This window comes from Gadus chalcogrammus, chromosome 9, assembly GCF_026213295.1.
Source record: "Gadus chalcogrammus isolate NIFS_2021 chromosome 9, NIFS_Gcha_1.0, whole genome shotgun sequence".
Taxonomy (NCBI): domain Eukaryota; kingdom Metazoa; phylum Chordata; class Actinopteri; order Gadiformes; family Gadidae; genus Gadus; species Gadus chalcogrammus.
The window spans coordinates 16,587,321-16,612,783 of record NC_079420.1 but is presented as its reverse complement, the minus strand read 5'-3'; the positions used below and the strand labels follow the sequence as shown (position 1 = coordinate 16,612,783).

The 25,463-nt window shown below is 43.9% G+C and overlaps 2 protein-coding genes and 1 non-coding gene across 5 annotated transcripts; 1 reads left to right on the top strand and 2 right to left on the bottom strand.

Annotated features, from left to right (window-relative positions):
- Positions 1-91: 91 nt before the first annotated feature.
- pllp (plasmolipin) lies at positions 92-5,665 on the bottom strand. The gene is made up of 4 exons (XM_056599524.1): positions 5,073-5,665; positions 3,817-3,990; positions 3,219-3,338; positions 92-1,716 (listed from the first exon to the last, which is right to left on the bottom strand). The coding sequence occupies exons 1-4, from the start codon at positions 5,235-5,237 to the stop codon at positions 1,609-1,611; spliced, it is 567 nt and encodes a 188-aa protein (XP_056455499.1). The 5' UTR covers positions 5,238-5,665; the 3' UTR covers positions 92-1,608.
- A 282-nt stretch (positions 5,666-5,947) lies between these two features.
- trnal-cag (transfer RNA leucine (anticodon CAG)) lies at positions 5,948-6,030 on the bottom strand. The gene has a single exon. It is a non-coding gene; the product is annotated as a tRNA-Leu (tRNA).
- Positions 6,031-6,993: 963 nt separating this feature from the next.
- On the top strand, positions 6,994-23,883 carry LOC130389374 (protein-glutamine gamma-glutamyltransferase 2-like). Of its 3 annotated transcripts, XM_056599131.1 has the most exons (18): positions 6,994-7,084; positions 7,691-7,860; positions 8,198-8,313; positions 16,616-16,786; positions 17,338-17,568; positions 17,788-17,906; positions 18,162-18,290; positions 19,241-19,415; positions 19,636-19,768; positions 19,904-20,007; positions 20,273-20,415; positions 20,530-20,629; positions 21,112-21,192; positions 21,635-21,714; positions 21,852-21,981; positions 22,274-22,434; positions 22,738-22,874; positions 23,317-23,854. In XM_056599131.1, the coding sequence occupies exons 3-18, from the start codon at positions 8,298-8,300 to the stop codon at positions 23,501-23,503; spliced, it is 2,097 nt and encodes a 698-aa protein (XP_056455106.1). In that variant the 5' UTR covers positions 6,994-7,084; positions 7,691-7,860; positions 8,198-8,297; the 3' UTR covers positions 23,504-23,854. The 3 variants fall into 3 exon arrangements, with proteins under 3 accessions (XP_056455106.1, XP_056455105.1, XP_056455107.1); XM_056599130.1 differs by lacking the exons at positions 6,994-7,084; positions 7,691-7,860; positions 8,198-8,313 and adding an exon at positions 14,940-16,159 and having other exon boundaries at positions 23,317-23,883; XM_056599132.1 differs by lacking the exons at positions 6,994-7,084; positions 7,691-7,860; positions 8,198-8,313 and adding an exon at positions 14,940-16,159 and having other exon boundaries at positions 21,647-21,714.
- The last annotated feature ends 1,580 nt before the right edge of the window (positions 23,884-25,463 follow it).

Sequence of the window (25,463 nt, the reverse complement as noted above, 5' to 3'; positions counted from 1 at the left end):
AGCTGATTACCATCAACGTGGCCTGTTCAAACTGACTCCCAGAGTGTGAGATCATGGTTGTCAAGATGTTGAGGAACTGGATAAGGAATGGAACTTACAACAGGTACAAAATATAATGACTTCTATATATTTTACGCGTGCCCGCATACGCACACACATATACACACGCATATGCACACACACATTTCCGGGACAAGTCCGCACCCTATGTGATTGCAAGTGTCAGCAAGTAAAGTCTAAGCTAGGTTATATTTTTCGAGCCCTTCTCATAGTTTTTCTATTGGTTGAGAACTGCAACCTTTATGGATAATCATGTAGTGTGAGCAAAGATTTGAATGCGAACGCTAATCCTGTAGGCCATCATAATAATCAAACTAATGGTAAGTATAATGATATACTGCAACCAGAAAAACCAAAATCCTGTGCTCATGGGAAATGCTCGCTGGAATGTGAGTTATCATGAAGTGTCAAATGTGGTGCCTGTGGATGTAATGTTTGATTTGATATTCACATGCATGAGTGGATTGATCAGAAAGTGTTGGAAATATACTTAGTTTGTTTAAGATAAAAACGTGGCTTACACATCAACATAGATAATGAAATAGTAAGATGCATGTTGTTCATATAGATCTTTATTATTTGTACACGTTTTTTTAAATAAAGATGTCTTTCAAATAATCATGTACAAATCATTCCTTGTTATGCACAGTAAGTAAGAGTACTGTCACTCTCAATGTGTATACACACAGTGAGAGTGCCATTACATCCACAGGCACCACTACATTTTATTGGAATCTAAACGAACAAGACATATTTTGGCTCATTAGGCACAAAACTAAATAAAAGTATGTGCAATAATATCAATAAAAAAGGTTTTATTTTTGCCTTGAAATACTTTGATAATGTACAGAACCACAGAATAAACATCTAGAATCATTGTTCATTATGTAAACTGCTGTACAGATTGTTATTTTAATTGGTAACTCTACACAATAAGGGTACATTAATTAACCATTAACTTAAATTAATGCTGTTAGAAGCATTACCAGTTAATTAAGATTTAATGTATGTCAGGTTTAATAATAGTGTTCATGTTGACAAAGGTGTTCATGGATATTTAATTTGGCTAGGGTTAACCCTGACCGACACCCCTATGCTAAAGCTATATAATAATGCTCATTACTGCTTTAACTAATATTAATTAATGGTATTGTAGTTAATGTAACCTTATTGTTAAGAGTTTCCTTTTCATTTGTGATGTATGGTCTGAGCATAAGCGAGGTTAAGCAAGGTGTATTATTATACATATATGCCGATGAATGCTTTGTACTCACTTCATTGAGCCTTTCCATTTGTAAACAGTTGCGTAGTTTAAAACTTTAAATGGGATGTATAGCTAGATTTATTTTAAATAGGATGCATTTCAATGCATGCCAGGCACTTTTTTATTTTTATTTTTCCAATACAAATGATCAGAGCTGTATGTAATGGTTATGGAAATGTGTGTAAAAGGACTTAGGCCTTCACCCTTCCAGCTAAGGTTCCCCCAGAAACCAGTCAGGCTTTAGATCGTTTTTCCTTTAGGAGATAGAGGGTGTGTCTTGGGTTCTATGAGGCCCCAGTGCCTGATGCGGCATTTCCACTGTTTCCCCTCCAGTCCAGGTAGGAGAAGTAAGCGCTAGCGCCATAGGCTACGGTAGTCACCGCCCCAAAGAACTGAGAGGGGAGAGAGAGAGAGAGACCACAAGATGAAGGACGTGAGTATCAGGTACATTGTATCACATTTAAGAATACAAATAGAAAAAGCCCTTCGCAACCTCTTCACAGGTAGATGGATGATGAGATAATAGTCACATGTTTACTTATTTAAAAGGTAGATGGTATAGGCAGCTGTTGGGCCTATGTTTTCACCAGTCTTTCACCAGTCACCATTTCCTTAGTCTCTTTTTATAGTTGGTCAAGTTGTAAGCGGATATGAACCCTAACCCTGGAATGAATAAACCACCAACCACTCTCTCTTTATTTATTTTTCTCTCTTTCTCTTTCTCTTTCTTTTGTGTGTTTGATAGCCTTTGCACAGAAAAACAGACTTTGAATACTGCAATGGCCGTTTCCTCAATTTTATCTTTTGCCACCTTCCAACTGCCAACTCATTCTATGCAAACTGACACAAACTATGAGACATGAGAAACAAAAGCACGAGAAATGAGACAAGACACAGGACACAGAACTATGAGACACAAGACATGGGTCACATGAAATGAGAGACAACATGAGAAAAAACACACATAAGACATTACACACAAAACACAAAACATGCAACATAAGTTCAATTCTTCAGTTTTCTCCTTAGAAAAACTGTTGCATAAAGTTGTGAGTGGTTGGTAATAAGTTGTTACGGTTTCACAGCCTTTGAATCTTGAAATAGCTGTATCCTTCCTCTCTCTTATTGTCTGTCTTAAGTTTGTGCCATCGTTTTTATGCAAGCAGCATAATTAGCACATAGCCCAACAGCCAGCTTTGTCAGTAGAATGGAGGCTGCATGTTTGGATGTTTCATTTTCTAAAATACCCTGACCACTTCCAGCAAGGTGTTTCCTATGAAGTAACACTATTCATAGTAACATCTTTGCTACACAGACCACGGCGCCCTGGCATTTGTTCTACTTTCAAAGACAACCATTAGACACAAATTATCAATAAGTCAAACTAACATGTCTTAAGTGTGTGACACTTTTCTATGTACAGTCAGCCCGTAATAAGCACACACATAGCCCAACAGGCAGCCTCATGAGTAGATTCCAAGTTTAAAGCTTGAAATTTATTTTTGCCAGAAAAAATTAAATATGACTCTTACAGAATCGTCTGAGACCAAGGCTACCTAACAGGCAGCTGTGGAGGGTAATACATATAATACAACAGTGAAATATGAAAATGGATTTGAGGTTGAATGCATGGCTGTGTACTTTTCAATACTTCCTCATCCCCTCTTGCAAGGTGTTCCTTCCTTAGCTACACCTTCATTACACAGACCTTTGCCCTGGCCCTTTTTTACATTCAATGACACACATCAGGCATTTGATCTGATATTGGTTAGAGAGAGAGAGGGAGAGAGGGAGAGACAGAGAGAAAGAGAGAGAGAGTGTATGTGTGCGTATGTGTGCATATTTGGATGTCATTGTTTAGGAGGGGTAAGTTTGTAGGTCTTATATGCCTTACTGCAGCGGCTCCAAAATGTCCATGAGTGTAAACGTGAAATCGATATGGGTAGACCGACGCTGCATTGGCCAGGAACGCCGTCAGGCACAGAATAGCGGCTACAGCGTGGTACAACATCACCTGTGAGAAATGACAATTTGCTTTAAATATCCAAACACACCCATGACATGTTGAATGTCCATGGGAAACACATGAGACCAAGACATGAGACAGAAGCCACAGAATGAGACACAACCCACGTGACAAGCGATGAGAGAGAAAACTTGAGACATAAGACATGGGAGATGAGCCACAAATTTTATTTTCTCTATTTAGGTGTAGTTTGTTTATTTTCATCGTGGATCTTACTCAGTATCTGAGTTTGGCCCAGTGAAGGATACTATGGATTTTGGTCCCTTTTATTTTTGTTTTATCTCTGAGGACAACATATTTAGTAAAGTAGCGGCTGGGAGATGGAGAATGAGAAGACAGAGGACACAAAACACGAGAATAAGATACAAAACATAAAACACAGCACACACAACATGAGACACAAGATATACAATAGGGGACATGAGAAAAGACACAAAGCATGAGACAGACTTGTGGGCGTGTATACCGTCAGGGGCCAGGGCACGGAGACGAGTTTACTCTGGAACCCAAAGAGGATCAGGCAGAAGAGCAGGCTGGTGAGTAGCCACAGGGTGACGGCCACGAACATCACCCAGCCGTACACTGACAGTGCCCAAATGTAGGCGCTGGCTATCAGCGTCCACTGGAGCAGGCCTGACACCTGGTGTGGTGGAGGGGAGAGGGCAGAGGTGTTGAGGCTCGTTGAGGCTCTAAGGATCAATATGGAATGTAACATGTCTCCTCCAACACACACACGCACACACACACACACACACACGCACACACGCACACACGCACACACGCACACCCGCACACACACACACACACACACACACACACACACACACACGCACACACGCACACACGCACACACGCACACACGCACACACGCACACACACACACACACACACACACACACACACACACACACACACACACACACACACACACACAAACAAACAAACACAAAGGCAGGTAGTTGCGCTGACCTTTACAAGACCCCAATCAGAAGCTCAGTATCCTATATTTAGCTATTTATAGCCTAACTTCTAGCTCCACGTGCCCTACAGTAATTCTGTATCATGCATTTTGCTACATCTAGCTTCAAGTGTCCCACATCGTGCTTGCTGTATCCCACATCTTAGGTACCTCCTAAATCTAGATCTATCCTACATCTAGCTATACACATTCTACACTCCACGTGTCCTACAGCTAGATCCATGTGTCCTAAATCTAGTTCCCTGTAACCTACATCTAGCTCTCTTTATCTTAGGTCTTGCCCTCTCCATTAGGGCCTTCTTGGATACGGGGACATAGTCTTGTTCCCTTTATTGCATTACAGAGCGATTAATGGCATACCTTAGAGGGGTGTGAGAGCAAACAGAGAGGGCCTCAAGGGAGCAAAGATCTACCTGTCGCTAAGCCACTCACGTGACAGAGCAGCCTACTTCTGCACCAGCTGCCTTCGCAAATGGATGGGGTGACTCAGAATCTAAAAAAGCTTCAATCATTCAAAATCAAGGTAGTCAAGACCTTTCTCTGAAGTATATTTGTATTGGAGATCGTTTTTGAACTTTAATCTGGCTTCTTTACATTTTTTTTAAGCTGTAAATAACACAAAACAAACTAATAAAAAAATAAGATGCACCATGCAGAGCTGCATGGGGCATTGGGGCAGAGCAGAGGAAAGGTGCAGGCTAGTAACATGTAGACAATCACATTTTTTAGATGAAGTCACTCACTATTTCCACCAGCATGAGAATAGCAGGGATGCTTCTGATAAAGGACAGGTCCATCCTAATGGTTACGCCAGCAGCCAACCCCCGCAGACTGTTTCCCCCCTGTTGGCCGCCGTCTGACTGGGGTGCACTGGTCTCTGTGGTCACCTTGGATGGGAACTCGGCCATCTCTGCAAGTGTGTATCTTTGCCCAAATAATCCCAACAAAAAGAGATAATCTTCTTTGTAGATGGGAAACACTCCTCAGATTAAAGTCACCCTTCTGTAAAAAATTCTGCTTTTCTTCCCCAACTCTAACTGTATGAATGGATTTAGAGAAGTCAATACTTCCAAGAGAAGCTAAACGTTAAAAAGAAAAACCGCCCTTTTGACCAATTCAGATCCGAATGAGTACACAATCGAAAGTCTATTGGGAATGTTGAGAAGGTTCCTGGTGAGATCCAAGTCTGCTCGAAGTATCCTGTATCCAGGTAGACGAGCACAATTCATTTGAGTTTATATAGAAAACCGGTCAGTAGTGCACAGGTCAATAGCTGCACCTCTCAGTGTCAGGTGCTTAAGGTTGTGGGAGATTTCTCTGTCTCATGCTCTTTGTATGTGTGTTCCCCTAGTGCGGTTGTTCTACTATCCCCGCCCCTGATAATGTCCTAGAGGGTGTTTGCTGGAGTCCTACCTGAGTAATACATTAACATTGAGTGTGTATGTGGGGGAGGCGGGGGGAATATGGGTTGCACTCAGGTTGCATGACACACGACATACAACCAGATTCAGTGCCTGACAGTGCCGTAAAGGCGTAGTCAAGCGAAACCGGGTAGATCTGACACAATATTTTTTACAAGAATGTTCAATATGCCAACTAAATTAAATGGAAAATGTATTGTCAGAAGTGGGATTCGAACCCACGCCTCCAGAGGAGACTGCGACCTGAACGCAGCGCCTTAGACCGCTCGGCCATCCTGACTTGTAGCACTGACACCGCTAAATGTAATTTTGAAACTCAAATTCGATTTGAACTAAATATATTAATGTATTAGAAAGCAGGGTGTTATGCAAGTGGTTATATTTCCGCTGATTAATTTAGCAGGTAAAATGTCCAGTGCTGGCCCAAGCGGGGCAATTTGAACACTTTAACAGCAATGCAAAAAGGCATCCACAATGAATCGACGACAACGTGCAATTATAAAGTTTTCTCGGGAACGTAAACGGATATGGCGTTTTATATTGCTGCTTATTTCCCAATATAAATGTTCTATCATAACTATGGTTCTTGGTTCTATGCATCCATGCATCCATGGTCCATGATGTACTCATGCATCGATGTATCTTATCCACTGACTGGTTAATTCTTAGTCAACAAATGTGACACTGCCCCCTAGCGCATCCAAATTGGTAACATCCATAGGGGGTTCTATAACTCGCATTCAAATTTAAACGCCAATGTTTTCCCAAATCTGTCTGGATAACACTTAAAAAAAAAAGACCAAAAGTATGATTCTTTTTCAATTATACCATTTGACAACCTTTTTTAGTCCAACAAATAACCTTTTATTAAAGTTTTAATAAAATTAAGGTTATTTGGGATGAGGCCATAGGAGAACCTTTTTGAGTTCCACAAAAGGGGTGTTCTTTGAACAACCAACCACATACATACCATACAGTGACGGTATGGGGAAGCAAATAACAATATGAGCAATAATGCTGAAACCTAAGAATGTTGCAATATTCAAACTCTTTTTCTTCCCCTCCCTCATCGCTTCCAGTTTGTATTACGGAGATAACCAAAAGTCTGATGGAGGATGTGAAAATAGGGATGCTAGTGGGTGTGTTAAGAAAGTTATGTCCAAGGTCAAGAGGTCACGTTGTGTGTGTTTCTGGAGGTGGGCTCAGAGCAGTTCAATTCTGTATAAATACAGCGTCTTGATGAGAAGTAGGTTAGAGCCTAGCGCTGTAAACTTGGACCAGTTTAAGAGCAACTCTTGGGAAGAATTAAGCAAAGGTAATGGCCCACACAAACCGTGAGTAGCATTCTAACATTGATTTTCATCCCACGTTTCCGTTTTCCTCGCCTGTCCTTTTACTCTCTCTCTCTCTCTCTCTCTCTCTCTCTCTCTCTCTCTCTCTCTCTCTCTCTCTCTCCCTCTCCCTCTCCCTCTCTCTCTCTCTCTCTCTCTCTCTCTCTCTCTCTCTCTCTCTCTCTCTCTCTCTCTCTCTCTCTCTCTCTCTCTCTCTCTCTCTCTCTCTCTCTCTCCTTTTTCTACTTCTCTCTTTCTCTCCCTCTCAAATATCTATTTGCATCTGCAAATCTCTTTCCTCTCTCCCTTTTCCACTTGTTTCTTTGTAAAACGTTCCTCTTACTGTCTGTCTCGGTGTTTCTACACCTTATAAGGATATCAAGATGTCTCTTGCGATTACAGTAGGAAAGAGAAATGTGCTGCGTCTAACTCTGCACTAGAGTGTGATATGACCAATCCACATTTCATAAACTAATAAACCTACTACAGCAGATCTGAGGCACTGGGCCTCCACATAAAGAATTCATCAGGGCTGTCATCCCACTGAAGCCAAACAACACATAGCTGTGTTTTACTCCTTAACATCCTGTCTCTGATTTTCATTTTAAGGTTTAATTGCTGGTGTTGATCTGAGAGCCAGGAAAACAACCGGGCACACCGAACAGAGGAGATTGATAGGAAGCGTTTGATTGTTCGGCGGGGACAAGCCTTCTCCCTGACGGTGCACCTCTCCGACCCGCTGCAGTCCGGCCATGAGCTGGCCCTGGTCTTAAAGCAGGGTAAGCAACTCAAGGCCTCAATGCAGAGATGGTCGCATAAAATAGAGCTACGTGAATTGAAGAGTCTCACTTCTTGCTGCTCTATTCCTTTAACATTTTGAAATATTTATTGGACCAACTGTTTTTCAAAAGGGTTGCACAACTTCAACAACCTCCACACAGCACATGTGCACAAACAAACGGAACATCCATATACATCTATCTAACCCTGTACTTGACCTTTCACATGTCATTTCACTTCTGCAGCACATCCCCATTACCCAGAAGCACGTATATAAATATGGGGGTTCATATCAACTTTGTGTGTGTGTGTGTGTGTGTGTGTGTGTGTGCGAAGATGCCGTGTACTTCCCTGATGAGAGTCTGTTCAAGGAATACATTATGAACGAGAATGGTCGCATTTTCACTGGGAGTGCAGATTGGATGAGTGGGTTGCCATGGAATTTCGGACAGGTAACACAGAAACCACACACACACACACACACACACACACACACACACACACACACACACACACACACACACACACACACACACACACACACACACACACACACACACACACACACACACACACACACACACACACACACCTCTTGTCCAACACTCTGAAGCCCCGGTAGAGGTGGCATGGTACTGGGGTCCAGACCCCAGCAGCGCCTCCATGGTCGTCTGGCAACACAGGAAGTGTCAAACATACTCACCTGTAGCCCCGCCCCTACCGCACCTGTAGCCCGCCCCTATCGTAACTCAACTGTAGCCCTGCCACTAACTCACCTGAAGCCCCGCCCTGATCATAACTCACCTGTAGACCCGCCCCTATCATAACTCACCTGTAGCCCTGACCCTATCGTAACTCACCTGTAGCCCCGCCCCTAACTCACATGTAGCCCTGCCACTAACTCACCTGCAGACCCGCCCCTAACTCACCTTTAGCCCCACACCTATCGTAACTGTCCTGCAGAGATAATCCCAGTAGTCCCGCCCCCTTTCATCATCCAGTTTTCTCTGGAAACGGAAAAGATGCATTTCCTCCTGTGTGTTTATTTGTGGCTCCACCTGCCAATAAAGCTTCACACAGGGTGTGTGTGAAGCGCCCAGTGCAGTATTGTAGAGGTGCTTGTAGTTAGCGCATGCTGCATGCTGCTTTCTGCTTGCAACTTTCTGCTTTTAGCTACCGCCGCTGGCTAGCCTCCTCAGGGGTGAAAAGAGGAGCAGAGTGCGTAAGCCTCCTCCGCCAGTACACAGCCTCTCCACCACCAAGGCTTCTGCCGTGCCTCCTCGTGGCCACACATGGTAACTGGGTACCTTGCAGTCCCAGGCTAAACTGCAGGGGATCTCGGAGCAGCAGTGGGCCCCAGAGATGTGGTGTGCAGACCCACCATGCAGTGGATACGCCCTGACGCCCGTCAACCACTGCCACAGCTATGGGCAAATAGCCCCACTCTGTACGACTGCATAGAACGACAGCCCTGGTTGCGGCCGAGCTGAGCCGCTATAATATCGACATCGCTGCCCTGAGTAAAACCAGGCTCCTTGATGAGGGGTCTCTAACAGAAGAGGGCATGGGCTACACTTTCTCCTGGAAAGGCTGTCCCCAAGTTGGATAACATCTGCACGGTGTGGGACTGGCCATTAAGAACACACTACTGCCAAAACTCACTGAAACACCTGTGGGCATCAGTGAGAGACTGATGACCCTCTGTATCCCCCTGGAGAAGAACCGCTATGCCACACTACTCAGCGTGTATGCTCAAACCCTAATTTCCGACAGTGAGCCTAAAGACTCCTTTTACCAAGCACTGGATGAGGCTCTCCACCGGGTCCCAAAGAACGATAAGATCCTCTTGCTTGGGGAATCCAACGCTCGAGTTGGGCAGGACAGTGGTATATGGAAGGGAGTACTTGGCAGGCATGGGATTGGTCAGGCCAACTCAATTGGCATGAGGCTACTCACCCTCTGCTCTGAGCAAAACCTGAACATAACTAACACCATCTTCCAGCAAAATAACAAATTTAAAGCATCATGGATGCACCCACGTTCCAAACATTGGCACCTGATTGACTATATCATCGTGAGCCGTAGCGACATCAGGGATGTTCTTCTAACCCGGGCCATGAGAGGTGCAGAATGCTGGACATGATAATGACCAAAGTCCTCATGAAAGTGCGTCCCCCCATGCAGAAACGTGGTTCCAGTAGGAGGCGTTTAGACTGTGCCCGTCTGGAAGACACCATGAGTAGGAACAGGTTCCGTCGCTCCCTGGCTGAGAAACTAGGGGAGCTAGAACTCCTCTTGAGTGGTGAAAATGCCACAGAACAACAGTGGACCTCTGTTACTGCAGCCCTTCATGAAGCAGCAGCCCAAACGATTGGCTTTAAAAGCAAGAACCATCAAGACTGGTTTAATAACAACTCTGAGTCAATCCATAACCTGCCAAGCAACATGCACAAAGCACATCAGGAAACCCTAAATAAACCCTCATCCAGCACTACCAGAAAGCGATGGCAGAAAGCTTGACAGGAAGTGCAGAAAACTCTGCGGACCATGCAGAACAAGTGTTGGACGAAGGAGGCACAGGAAATTCAGTAATTCGCCGATAGAATGATATGCACAACTTCTACAACGCAGTGAAATCTATCTACGGCCCAAGAAGTCACTGCATCACTCCCCTGAGATCAGCAGATGGTCTTAAAGTCCTGAAAGACCAGGATAGCATCCTAGGGAGGTGGGCTGAGCATTTTAACACCCTGCTGAATCAGGATTCTGATGCAGACTACACTATCTTGAAGGAACTGCCTGAACTTCCCCCTATGGCCAACCTCCAACCTTCCTGGAAGTTCTTTCAGTTGTCCGCACCCTGAAGAATAACAAGTCTCCCGGCTTTGACAATATCCCTGCAGAACTGCTTAAACAGGGAGGGTATCTGTGCACAAGAACATTACACAATTACATCACCAAGGTTTTGGCTGATGAAAACGTCCCACAACAATGGAGAGATGCCAGCATTGTCACCATATTTAAGAACAAAGGTGATAAGGCCATCTGTGGTAACCATAGGGGCATATCACTTCTTGCTGTGGCAGGCAAGGTCTGGCCAAGGTGATGCTTCGAAGGCTCATAAATAACATCACAGGGTCAATGCTACCCTGTGCTGGTTTAGAAAGAACAGGAGCACAGTCGACATGGTCTTCACAACTCGGCAACTCCAAGAAAAGTGCAGGGAGCAACATAAAGACCTGTTTATGGTTTTTGTCGACCTCTCCAAAGCCTTTGACACTGTAAAGAGAGATCTCTTGTGGGATGTCCTAATGCGGATTGGTTGCCCCATCAAGTTCGTCAACATCCTCTGTTAAAAAGCACCAATGCTTTTTAACATCTTGCTCTTGTGCGTCACCAAGCTTCTCCACAAGGGGATTGAAGAAAACAGTGGGGTGACAGTAGAGTATAGGCTGGATAGTAACCTCTTTAACATCAGGAGGCTGAAGGCAAAAACCAAACTGCATAGAGTAAGGATACTTGAGATTCAGTATGCAGATGATTGTGCTCTTGTATCTCACTCTCCACAAGGCCTCCAGTCTGTTCTAGACGCAGCAGTTAGGGCAAACAGCAGGATGGGGTTTGACCATCAACACAGCCAAAACAGAGGTAATCTGCCAATGGAGTACCAACATCCCACCCACAACCCCCGTCTTCACTGTAGCAGGGGAAAAACTGTCAGTTGTTGCACTGTCTATGCTGTTATCTGAAGACAACAGCATAAAAAGTGAGGTCCAAAACAGATTAAATCAAGCATCAGCTGCGTATGGGAGACTCAACGCCAGGTTTTCCAGAACAAGAACCTTAATTTAAACACAATAAATCAGTCTACACCAAGCAATCTGCATCGCCACCCTCCTCTACAGCTGTAAAGCCTGGGTTACTTACAGCCGCCACATCAAGTCCCTGGAACAGTTTAACATCCGCTGTCTGCAGCACATCCTAGGAATCACTTGGCGTGACCGAGTGCCGCACACTGAGTTCCTTGGGAGGACAGGCTGCAAAAGTATTGAGGCCACAATCACTCGGCACCAACTGCTTTGGCTGGGGCATGTCACAAGGATGCCCTACAACCGTCTGCCCCGCAGATTGTTATATGGCCAGCTACACCAAGGTTAGCGCTCTACTGGAGGTCCGAAGAAACGATTTAAAGACCAGATGAATGTGGCTCTTCAAAAGTGCAAAATAAAACCTGGAGACCTGGAGAATTTGGCTGCTGACCGCAACACATGGCGGCAGCTGTGTCTAGATGGGACCAATACACTGGAGGAAGAAAGGACTGCCAGAAGACATTAAAGAAGGCTCAGGAGATACACACCCACACCTATGACTGCCAGCAACACCAATACCATGTATACATGCCCCAGCTGCAACAGAGCCTGTGGATCCAGGATTGGGCTATTTAGCCATCAGAGAACTCACCGGTAAAAGACAAAGATGGATGTCATCATCGGACAACTGCTGCTGTGTAGTGTGGCTGCCCATAAAATTATATTAGGATCCTGAGACTCCTCCATGACAACAAGTCAGCAGCTGTCCTCTGCAATGGCTCTGAGACTGAACCTTTAAGGTTGAAACTGGAGTCTGCATTATTTCCCCCGCCCTCTTCACAGTTTTTATAGCAGCCATCCTCCACCTCATTGGTAACAATCGACCCACCGGTGTCAAGTTTTTCTTTCGAACATATCGCAATTTGTTCTGCATTGTCGCTATTGTGGCCCACACAGAAGAAGATCTACAGATCACATTGATTTTTTTTGCTAGGGCTTACAAGCTCCTTGGACTGATCCTGAACATCAAAAAGACCCAGGTTCTCCACCAGCCCCCATCAGACACCTTTGCACCTCCGCCGACAATAACAATTGCAAATGAATGCCTTGTGAATGTGGACCACTTTCCATATCTGGGTAGCCACCTCTCCTCAAAATCAGACATTGAAAGTGAAACACAACATTGAATCTGCTGTGCAAGTGGAACTTTTGCAAAGCTCTGCAAAAGGGTCTTTGAGAATCAAGATCTAGGACTTGTTTATAAAGCAGTCATCCTTCCCGCACTCCTCTATGGCACAGAGAGATGGACAACATACAGCAGGCATCTAAGAGCTTTGGAGTCCTACCATCAGAGACCCCTCAGGAAAATCCTGCGTGTCATCAGGGAAGAGGAGCGGACAAACCTCAGCATCCTGGATGATGCAAACATACACAGCATCACCACCACTATCACAAAGCATCAGCTGTGACGGACAGGCCACGTCATACAGATGCCTGATACTCGCCTCCCAAAGCAGGTACTCTACTCCAAGCTTTCGATTGGCCACGTGCACCTGGAGGCCAGAGAAAGCGCTACAAGGACACATTAACAGTTTAAACTGGGAGGACACTGCGCGACACAGATCTACCTGGAGAAACTGCCTGAAAGAAGGTGCCACTTTCCATGAGGACCAACTCCCACAGGCTGCAAAACTCAAGCAGCAGCAAAGGAAGGAGAGGTTCACCACCAAACAGGCCTCCCCAATCCCTCCCCCTGGCACCTCACATCCATGCCCACACTGCAATGGAGTATGCGGCTTCAGAATTGGCCTCCGAGTGATCGCCGATGATGATGATGATGGTGTGTGTGTGTGTGTGTGTGTGTGTGTGTGTGTGTGTGTGTGTGTGTGTGTGTGTGTGTGTGTGTGTGTGTGTGTGTGTGTGTGTGTGTGTGTGTGTGTGTGTGTGTGTGTGTGTGTGTGTGGACCTTGGAGGAGAACTCATTATTGGCCTTGTTGTACTCGTCCACAGTGCTCTGCAGGACGGACAGACGCTGTTCAGACACACAGACAGTTAGCCTGTAGCCTCTGCAGCTAGTGCTAACCTAGCAGCTTGCCTGTAGTCTCTGCAGCTAGCCCTAACCTAGTAGTTAGTTAGCCTATATCCTCTGTAGCTGATGATTTCAGATAATACTATGAAGAAGTGATGAGACAATACAGCAGAATTTTGAATGTGTTCTGTCATGTAGTATTGTTTTGCACAACCCATTATGTGTTTTCCCTAAGGCCATCAGGCTTCAGCAGAATTTTGATTGTGTAATGTTATGACACCCTCGCCCAGGCCTTCTATGTATTTCTTGCTTGACATGTCACAAGGGATTTCACTATTCAGAAGTACTTTGGGTTTTACTGTGTATAGGACAAATAAACACGTTGACCAATCCTTGGGGCAACAAAACGTATAATCTTTTGCTTGTAGGTGCACGCATGCGTGCACCTGGACACATCTTCAGTGTTGTATCCTGGGTTCATCAGGTGTTTCGGGTCTGAAACAGACACCCTCGCCCAGGAGACCCAGGAGGGATTGATTAAGTCCCGGCTTGTGTCCAGGTAGCACTCAATTGTAATTACTTTATTCATTTTGATCCTTTCCCAATCTGAATTAACTTCCAAATTTGAGACCTTACCAAGCCTTTCTTGCTAAGCAGTATCCGCAGAGGTCGGTTTCACCCAACAATCCCTTTCTATTAGTGGCGGTATCTCAGAATAAACTCACAAACCCAACACACATATATTGGAGAGAGTCTCCTGCTTCAAGTTCCTCACTGTGTTTGTCAAAGATAACCTCACCTGGACCAGGCCGGTGGACTCTGCTGTCAAAACTGCCCGAAAGCGTGCTTAGTTCCTGAGGAGACTTAAGTGGTTTGGCATGTCCGGCAAAACCCTCAACAACTTTTACAGATGGATTATTGAGAGCATCCTTTCTACTGCATTACTGCCTGGTACGCCAGCTGCTGCAGAGCTGATTGTAAGGCCCTCCAAAGGGTGCTGGAGACAGTGGAGTGCATCATCATCCGGTCAGCTGGTTATGCCTAGGGTCTGGTCTAAGCAGGGTGGAATGGCATTCAGCCATTATGCTGTCCACTGTTGGAACCAACTACCAACCTAAATGAAATCTGTAACTTATTTAAAAAAATTAATTAAAAACCCATTTATTTTCTATTGCTTTTAATTAATCTTGTTTTGTTTTATTCTATTGTTACTTGAATATATATATTTATTATTATTTATATATTTCATTCATTCAATTAATTTATTTTTATTTTATTTATTTTAAAACACTTTGAATAACCACTGTGTATGATACTGTGCTATACAAATACATTTGACTTTTGACTTTGACTAAGCACTGATTTCGCCTTGTAGTTTTGAGGCAGAGCTCAGACGTTTTTGAAGTTTGTTCCAGATATGTAGTGCGTTCAAATTAAATTCTCCACCAGGCTTTGTTCCAACCCTGGGAACAGTGAGCAGATCAACTGATAACCTGAGAGCTAGTGGGTTTGTAACACAGAATAGATTAAAGTATTTGGCCCTAAACAATTTAGTGCTATGCAAACAACAAGTCATATCTTGATTATCTAGAAATCAGGAAACCAGTGCAATGACCTTAGAACTGGTGTTATGAAGACAGAAACATGAACACAATGGTTAGAGTGCAACTTTTAGTTGGTTATGGACTTGGCTTGAAATCTGGGGCTGCACTCTATAATAGTTATTCTACAGTCATTACAGTCACACAATCACACATTCTATGTTTCTCCATGTGGCTTCTCCAGCTCTACTTTTGTTCTTTCCTGACGGTTCAATTGATGGCAGCTGCCTCATCCCCACACTTGAAGGCAGACATTTGGAAGGTGGCATCCTTCTGCTGAAATTTAACTGGCAAGAAATCAAACTCTTATTAAAAGGGATATTTGACCTGACTTTAAATATTTGCAAGATTGGTGAGCTCAACACATCAAGGTCACGTTGGACCCAAAGAGGAACAGGAATCAGATTTGGCTATTTTCCGCACAGGGGAAAGTTACCTTTTTGAGTCTAATTCTAGACAAAACAGGAATATTAGAGGACACAGCCATTGCCATATGATAAGCACCAGTCAAACCAGTCAACCAACAGATAAATATATAGCCATTTCTGTTGTTATTTTGTCATTTATTTATTTTGCTATTTCGTTCTATTTTTCTTAACACTAAAGGTTATATTGGCTTCAGAGTGACATCAGGGTGTGAGGTAGGAGGAAGCAATTACCGATATGAGCAATACTGCTGAAATCGAATAATGTTGCAATATTCTAACACCCACACACACACACGTACACACACTGAGAGCAGTTCAGTTCTGTATAAATACGGGGTCTTGATGAGGAGAAGGCTAGAGCCCGGCGCTGCAAACTTGGACCAGTGCAACTCTTGGGAAGAATTAAGCAAAGATAATGGCCCACACAAACCGTGAGTAGCATTCTAACATTGGTTTTCATCACACGTTTTCCTCGCCTCTCCTTTGGATCAATTATTCTCTCTCTCTCTCTCTCTCTCTCTCTCTCTCTCTCTCTCTCTCTCTCTCTCTCTCTCTCTCTCTCTCCCCTTCTTCTTCTCTCTTTCTCTCTCTATCAAATATCTTTTTGCAAATCTCTTTCCTCTCTCCCTTTTCCACTTGTTTCTTTGTAAAAATGTTCCTCTTACCGTCTGTCTCTGTGGTGTTTCTACACCTTGTGCTGCGTCTAACTCTGCACTAGAGTGTGATATGACCAATCCATATTTCATAAACTAATAGACCTACTACAGCAGATCTGAGGCACTGGGCCTCCACATAAAGAATTCATCAGGACAGTCATCCCACTGAAGCCAAACAACACATAGCTGTGTTTTACTCCTTAACATCCTGTCTCTGATTTTCATTTTAAGGTTTTATTGCTGGTGTTGATCTGAGAAGCCAGGAAAACAACCGGGAACACCGAACTGAGGAGATTGATAGGAAGCGTTTGATTGTTCGGCGGGGACAAGCCTTCTCCCTGACGGTGCACCTCTCCGACCCGCTGCAGTCCGGCCATGAGCTGGCCCTGGTCTTAAAGCAGGGTAAGCAACTCAAGGCCTCAATGCAGAGATCATTGGTCACATATAATAGAGCTACGTGAATTGAAGAGTCTCACTTCTTGCTGCTCTATTCCTTTAACATTTTGAAATATTTATTGGACCAACTGTTTTTCAAAAGGTATGATACACAATCCATAAAACAAATAAAATCCCTCAGCAACTCCATCGGGGATAGAGGGGTAACTAGGCCTAGGGAACACATTGAATTAGCTTTTCATAAATGGCCTATCCTAAAAAAAATAATGTTAAGAAAATAAAACAGTTAATTTCTGTAGCAAAAGTAGCTGAACCAATTAATTAATGTGTGTGGGAAGTATGAAGGAAATGGGGGGGGGGGACAGTTGTTGGCGGGGGATGGAGGGGGGAGTACAGCTGTTGAGGGGGGGGAATGTCAACAGTTGTTGTCATTGCCATGGGCCCCCCTATGCCTTGGCCCGCCCAGCCAGTCCACCTTACACCCCCAGTCCGGCTGCCCTGATTTTCAGATCACCAATTTGAAACCAATTTCTGTATCCTACCTTGCATTTCCACAGATAAGATCAACGATGACATTTTGATCAGACAGCGAACGGCTGGAGGGTCCGGTGACAAGTGGTGGTTACACCAGCAGAGCGCGAGGAACGAATTACTGCTGACTGTGTACAGTCCCGCCCGTGCTGCCGTTGGCGAGTACCGCTTGGCTGTTGAACTGATGTCAGGGAATAGAATTCTGGAGAGGACAGAATTTACCAAAATGTACTTGCTGTTTAATCCCTGGTGCAAAGGTAATACTAGCAAACACTCGCACACACAGACACAGCACATGTGCACAAACCAACGGAACATCCACATACATCTAAAATCTTGAAACGATAATGAATCTGTAGTACCTGACCATTCACATGTCATTTCACTTCTGCAGCACATCCCCAGTACCAAGTGCACGTATATAAATATGGAGGTTCATATAGGCTTTGTGTGTGTGTGTGTGTGTGCATTATTAGATGATGCTGTGTACCTCCCTGATGAAAGTCTGCTCAAGGAATACATTATGAACGAGAATGGTCGCATTTTCACTGGGAGTGCGGATTGGATGAGTGGGTTGCCATGGAATTTCGGACAGGTAACACAGAAACCACACACACACACACACACACACACACACACACACACACACACACACACACACACACACACACACACACACACACACACACACACACACACACACACACACACACACACACACACACACACACACAGTTGGATAATTCCTATGACTATTATGATATAGTATCAAAATCAGTAGTTTCTACTCTCTTTCTAAATTGTATGACACTCCCAACATTTGCTGTCTGTCCCTTTGTGACATTCTCAGTTTGAAGACAATGTGATGGACATCTGCTTTGAGATCCTTGACCGCTTTAAGCCAGCGAGGTCAGACCCCCCAACCGACATGCGTCAGCGATGGGACCCTGTCTACATCAGCAGGGCAGTCGTTGCCATGGTAGGAGATATACACCCACTTCCACCATTAGTTATTTTATATAACTAATGGTATTATATATGTGTGTGTTGCATCAGGACAACAGAGCCAAACGCAGAACCAGATCACAGGGCTGGTTTTATACGGATGTGCATGACGAAAATAGTATTAACTAAAATCTATTTTATCCTGAAGAAATCCAAAATAAGCTATTGTTTGTGTCCGGCTGTGAAGCATGTAGCGATAGGACTCTTTCATTAAAATAACTGTTGTAATAAATAATGAAGTAATAACGACAAGACAGGCACAGGAGCATAAAACAGTTGCATTATGATCCTTTTTCATCTTAAAAATATTTAATTCTGTATTTTATCCCTTATCCAACGACGCTGAAGTTGGCATCCGATTCGCAGCATCCGATTCGGCTTGAAAACCACTTAGAATCTTCAAATCGGTCCTGATTGAAAACCACTACACCTAGACTCTTCAAATTTGGACTACATTATCACAGTGAGGCTGGTTTTTAATCAGTGGTTTTTAATCAGGATCAGTTCTAATGCGGTCTGGACCCCTAAAAAGCATTAAAATGTGCCTTTATTGCATTTTCACAAATAGGGTAAAGGTTTCACAAATCTGAAACTATGTTTTACATAATGTATAGCCTCACTGTGATAATTTAGTCCAGATTTGAAGAGTCTAGGTGTAGTGGTTTTCAATCAGGACCCGTTCTAATGCAGTCTGGACCCCTAAAAAGCATTAAAATGAGCCTGTATTGCATTTTCACAAATAGAAAAAAGGTTTCACAAATCTGTAACTATGTTTATTATAATGTATAGCCTCACTGTGATAATTTAGTCCAGATTTGAAGAGTCTAGGTGTAGTGGTTTTCAATCAGGACCAATTTAAAGTGGACCAGCTGCTGAATCGGATGCTGCGAATCGGATGCCAACTTCAGCGTCGTCCTTATCCAGGTGAATGCCAACGATGACGGTGGAGTCTTGGTGGGGAAATGGCAGGAACCTTACACAGGTGGAGTACAGCCAACCAAATGGATGAGCAGTGTGCCCATCCTGGAGAAGTGGAGCAAATCAAAGTCTGGAGTGAAGTATGGCCAATGCTGGGTGTTTGCAGCCGTGGCCTGCACAGGTCAGAGGAATAACACAATATAAAAGCACACACACACATATACACATACTGAATCAAACCCTCATCTGAAAGTCGTCCTGAATTTAACTTTGCATTGTTACATGACTTGTGTGAACTGTAATGATTACAGTTAACACAAACTAGGTTGACACAATATAAAGGACAGACAGATGCATGGTGGGACTCTAGCCTTTCTAATGTGTCATGTGTCCCCTCACAGTGCTGCGATGCCTGGGCATCCCCACACGCTGCATCACCAACTTTGAGTCAGCCCATGACACAGACGGAAACCTCTCCATCGACCGAGTGTACAACATACATAGGGAGAAAGATGACCATGCTGACAGCATCTGGTAGGATCCTCTCGTGTTCACAGCACATGCAGAACACGACACACTGTTATGTTATGTATTATGAGTCCCTGTGGGAATTCATAGCTCACAACTTTGTGTGATTATAATGTTTATTTTTTTTATTATTTGTGTCAGGAACTTTCATTGTTGGATCGAGTCTTACATGCAGAGAGAAGATCTACCTGAAGGATATGGTGGCTGGCAAGTCTTGGACCCCACACCTCAGGAGAGGAGTAGTGGTAGGGCCCTCTTGCCAAGTTTAGAAATGGGCATCTTTACGCATATATATATATATTTTCTTTTGCAACTTCTTTGTGTTCCCATATCAGTTTATATCCATATCAGTTTATATCCGACTTATGCTTTGGATATCATGATTATTCTTTAAACTCTTCTGTGTTTTGTATGCTCCGGTAACTATGGATTATTATTAGCAGTTAAGTGCAAAGTCGCTTTATGTACACTGAAAAATAAATTCATGAATCTGTATTTTTTCCTTTCTAGGTATGTTTCGCTGTGGCCCATGTCCATTGAAGGCCATTAAAGAAGGGGACCTCAATGTGAAGTTTGATGTTCCATTTGTCTTTGCTGAGGTGAATGCAGACATCATCAATTGGGAAATCAGACCAGACGGTCAGCGAAAGCAGGTGGGTGATTATAATGCATATCTTCATTCTTTATCCATTTTTATTATAACTTCCACCGCTTTTTGCTTATCTTTAAAAAAAAACATTTGCATTTTCTTTTTAAATGTTTAATAGCTTTCATCCAACTCTGCAAAAGTGGGGAGGAACATTAGCACCAAAAGTCCTTACAGCAACGAGAGGGAAGATATAACCCATCAGTACAAGTACCAAGAAGGTTGGTGTCATTTCAACATCAAGAGACAGTGTCATACTCACTTATACCTTTACGATGAGGTGCTATGCTCACCCTATCATACAGTATAAAATACTATATCTTTAACGGCACCCTGTGAATGGAACAGGGGACTCTTAAAGATTTAGACTTTTCTTACCTATATTAGTCATGTTGATTGTTGCTGATCAAGATAAGACTAGAATGAGAAGTACTAATAATGACAATGATCCAAATTGATTATATGACATTATTTGAATTCCACTTTTTTATGGTATGGTGAGGATGAAGGGCCACAGTGATCGACAGACAGGGATAACGAAATCTGTCAACCAACACTGTTAGCCCGAACCCTAACTACATCAGAAGGAAAACCTTCTGTTTAGTTTAGAGCACAGCTGATGTTAATATTGGCCTCGGCAGAGGTTGTGGATCTGCCCATGTCCATTGGGCTGCGGGTGACCGAATCTGCTCCTGCTCCACAGGTTCAGCCAAGGAGCGGGAGGTGTACAACAAGGCAGGGCGGTGCATCTCCGGGCCGGATGGAGAAGAGGAATCAAAACCAGGTGCAGTTTAGAGTCCTTTTGTTACAAATCGACCACAGAGCAACGACTTCATGGTAATTTGTAAGCCCATGGAGGATAAACAACAACAAGAAAAATGACTGATTGATTTTTTGAAAAGTTTTGTGCATGCTTATAATGCAGATGAGAAGGTGATTCTTCAGAAAACAAAATGAATTAGCATGTGCTTTGATAATGGTCTGCAGTATGTATTCTGATGCTGATTGACCTGATCGCTCCATAGGTGATTCCGGCCAGCATGAAACCTAAAAATCTCCTTTGGTTCGGAGCCCTTGACCCCCTACCCCCCCCCCCCCTTAGACTCCATGTTGATCCCCTTGATCACTTCTTGAGAGGTCCCACCACAGCAATATATACTTTAATATTTACGTTAACATGTGAATGCATTCATCTTCATTATGCATTATTAATGTACTCTTCACAGCCAATGAACCAGGAAAGGTGCAGCTGGAGATCAAGCACGCCAAACCTGTGTTCGGGACCGACTTTGACGTCATCTTTGAGGCAAGTTGTATTGTCATTCAGTGTCCTACAGATGGAGATGCAGAGAGTGCATAACCCTGTACGATCCTGTCTTTGTGAGGTTATCTCTCATGGATAGGTCCAATCATCAACGGATCTATGATTGTTCTTTCTCTCAGTTGGAGAACATGGGAGACGAAGAAGTCAGCTGCAAATTGAACATGATGTCAGAGGCTGTCACCTACAGCTCAGTTCACCTTGGACGGTTCCAGAACAGCACGGTCAATGTTGTCATTCCTGCTCACAAAGGTAGGTGGTTGAATGCCAGCACTTCAACCCTTCTTGGTTTAGAGACATAACAGCGGCGTTGGCTATTTAGTATGAAATCACCAATTACACCCTGTATAGCAAAGCCTTGACGTCTTCTTTCTATTTTGGACTAGTGGATACTCGGGGTGTGGTTTATCTCTAGAAACGTTGTAGTTTATATAAATATATTCCCATATTCTATATCTTGGTAAATGGAGTACAACTTTTGGTTAGCTATGGTTGTTTGGGAAGACAATATTGTGCTGTTGTGTTCATTCTGTTCCCCACACAGTCCACAGGGAGACGGTGCGTCTACTCTACACTAAGTATGCCTCAGTCGTCAGCGAACACAACATCATTCGGGTGATAGGGGTGGCAAGAGTGTCCGGCCAGGAAAAATCCATCCTGGAGATGGTCAACATCCCACTGAGCAAGCCCAAACTCAGTATTGAGGTGGGTTTCCTATTCATGAGCAAGATGCTAAGCCTCCTCCTTTATGACATAAGCAGATGTAAGTGTCAGTGCCGAATGACTAATATCTAAAAAGCTAAAAAACTGTTGATTAACCTTGAACCATTGCCAGTTTATATGCAGGTAGACACGTTAAAGGTCAGATGTCATTTGAATAGAGTTAAATTCAACTCAGGCTCCTCTCTTTAGTGTTAGTTTTTCCACAACATCGTCCACTCCAGAAGCCAGTGTGGACATAGAGTGGAGTGAACCCCCATTTACATTCCTAATCTCCCCTTTTTCTAGGTTCCTGGCTGGGTGATTTTAAATAGGAAAACCTCCACCTTCATCTCCTTCACCAATCCATTGCCAGTGCCTCTGAACCGAGGAGTGTTCACTGTCGAAGGGGCTGGCCTACTTTCAACCAAAGAGTTCCGTATTTCGTAAGTATCTGACCAAGAAAATCAATAAATCAGTAATGGCCTACAACACATATGACATAACTGATATGGAAGGGTTTTCCTAATTTATGATCAACTGTCATACATACACCAGTATGTAAAAACATCTGATGCTGGCCTGACAGTGGGTTTAGCATTGAGCTGTCAGTCAATATACGCAGTGTTTGTATATAAAAATGAATCAAATGCATTGTAAAATACTTTGAGTCTGTTAAGTCATGTTACCTTTCTCTTCAATATTCCATATCTTCCTAACCATGCCTTAAACTACTCTTCTCCTCATCTTCTCCTCCCTCCGTACTCAACTCTCACTCTCACTCTCACTCACTCATAACGCTCTTGAGATAATGTAAATACTACTACATATGTACTCTGTGATATAGATATGCCCATCATGTCTGTGTCTGTGTCTTCTCCCCCTCAGTGGTAGCATCGCTCCAGGCCAGCGTGTGTCTGTGGAGCTGTCCTTCACACCCATGAGGGCGGGGGTCAGGGAGTTCCTGGTGGACTTTGACTCCGACAGGCTCCAGGACGTGAAGGGAGTCGCCACACTGGTGGTCCGCAAGACTTCACCCTCGTATTCTTCCAAGTGTCCAGTCATATGTGGATAGAGAGGATTGTAATGCCCTACAAGTTGTGATCAAACCTTTAGCTGCCAGCAACGCTCTGGCACTCACTTTTAGACTAACAAATATATTTAGCAAAGTCAAGCAATGGTTTCACTTCTCTTAATATACCATGATTTAACCCTGATTGTGTAGTGCTGATTCAATTAATGAATAATTGAATTTCTATTAAAATGCAAACATTGCCTTCATTCTTTGCAATGTGTCAGGGCTATTCTAAAGCAGGGCTTATTGATATTAAATGTAGTATTGATACAGATATATATCCATGCATTTTGCGCTTCTGCAGATAACTATTTGGTTGTTATTGATTCAATGTTTTGCCACGAATTTTGTGTCTATTCTTGTAATTGTAATAAAGACATTTTAAGCAAACTATTATTTGAGCCAAATATGTGTTGGCTAAACTGAGGCGACTGGCTCACAGGTTATCCAATCTCTCCCAGGGCTTTGGTTGATGCAGTATTTAAAGAACTCCTTATTTGGATTCTGAAAGACGGACATACAGTCTGGAGATTGGATTGAAACAGCTGGATTGCTCTGCTTATTATTTTGAGCAGGATGCTGTAGATGTGGCAGCTCATATGCTTTATTGAGCTGGGAGAAAGAGCCTCCCAGAGTTTCAACCAAACCCCTTCTCATGGCAAGCCAATTTGAAATAAATTCACTAGACTGGATGTGTTGCAGATATCCGTAATTCAGTTTTGCCTAGTCAAAAAGAACATTCCGGATATCGCAACTGAATTCTTCCTATCCACAATTGTCATTTCAGATATCCACAAAGACATTCCTCCTATAGGAGAAATGACGTCACTTTTGTGATTCATGTCTATGGGGTTTCTCACAGCCTATTCCATAGACTTCCTCACCAAGGCCCCCATGTGTGACTGGAGCCCGACAGCTCTCTGTGATGTCTTTGTGCGGGGACTGGGTACAATAAACATGTCGTCGAATATTATGAACTGCCGTCTATGCATCCAGGCTCGCAGGAGGGAGAGACGCTCAGAGTTCCAGTCATGTTCTGCCCTGCCACACAGTTCCCCTCACTCCAAGTCTCCAGTTACTCCTGCCTCCACCTCGTTTGCCTCAACCGCTCCTTTAAGTGTGGAGGATCCTGAGCCTATGCAGCTGGGTCGCACCCGCCTCTCACCTGAAGAGAGGGAGAGAAGGCAGAGACAGAACCTTTGTATGTACTTCGGCCAGCCAGGACACTTTGTCAGCCGGTGTCCAGTAAAAGCCAGAGCTCACCAGTGAACGGAGGCATGCTGGCGAGCTCCATCGTTGTCCCTGCCTCCCCTAAAAGAACCAGCCTCTCCGGTGAGTTCCTGCTGCCTTCTGGCTCCCACTCCATCACCATCCTCGTCGATTCAGGGGCCGACGAGAGCATTATGGACCAGGCCCTCGCTCTCCGGCTTGGACTCCGCCCAGAGAAACTATCATTGCCCATCTCTGCCAGCACCCTGGCAGCAACTTCAACGCATTTGATGAGCATTTGGCCAACGCAAAACATAACTACAGAACTGAAGAACTGCAGGCAGGACGTCAGACGACGAGGCAGATTACTATGACACACATCTTAGTACTATTTCCCGGATTGCTGCCTTGGTTTCGACCCTGCTTGTTCCTGACCCGTCCTCGTCGTTCCTGCCCTGGTAACCTGAACAGCCTTCTCTCCCTGACCCCTCTGCCTGCTCGCCCCTTGTCTAGCTTGGATTCCCTGTTTGGACAATAAACTGTTGAACTGTTCCAACGCTGGTCTCAGTCTGTGCTGTTCTTGGGTTCAACCTCACGCCCATTACAGATATCTTAAATTAAGTTTTGACTAGGCAAAATTACGTTGTAGATATCTCAAACTGGAGTTAGGGATAGTCATAATTTAATTGTAGATATCTATTATCAAGTCATAGATATCTTGAAATTAATTTTGATTAGAGATATCTAAAAT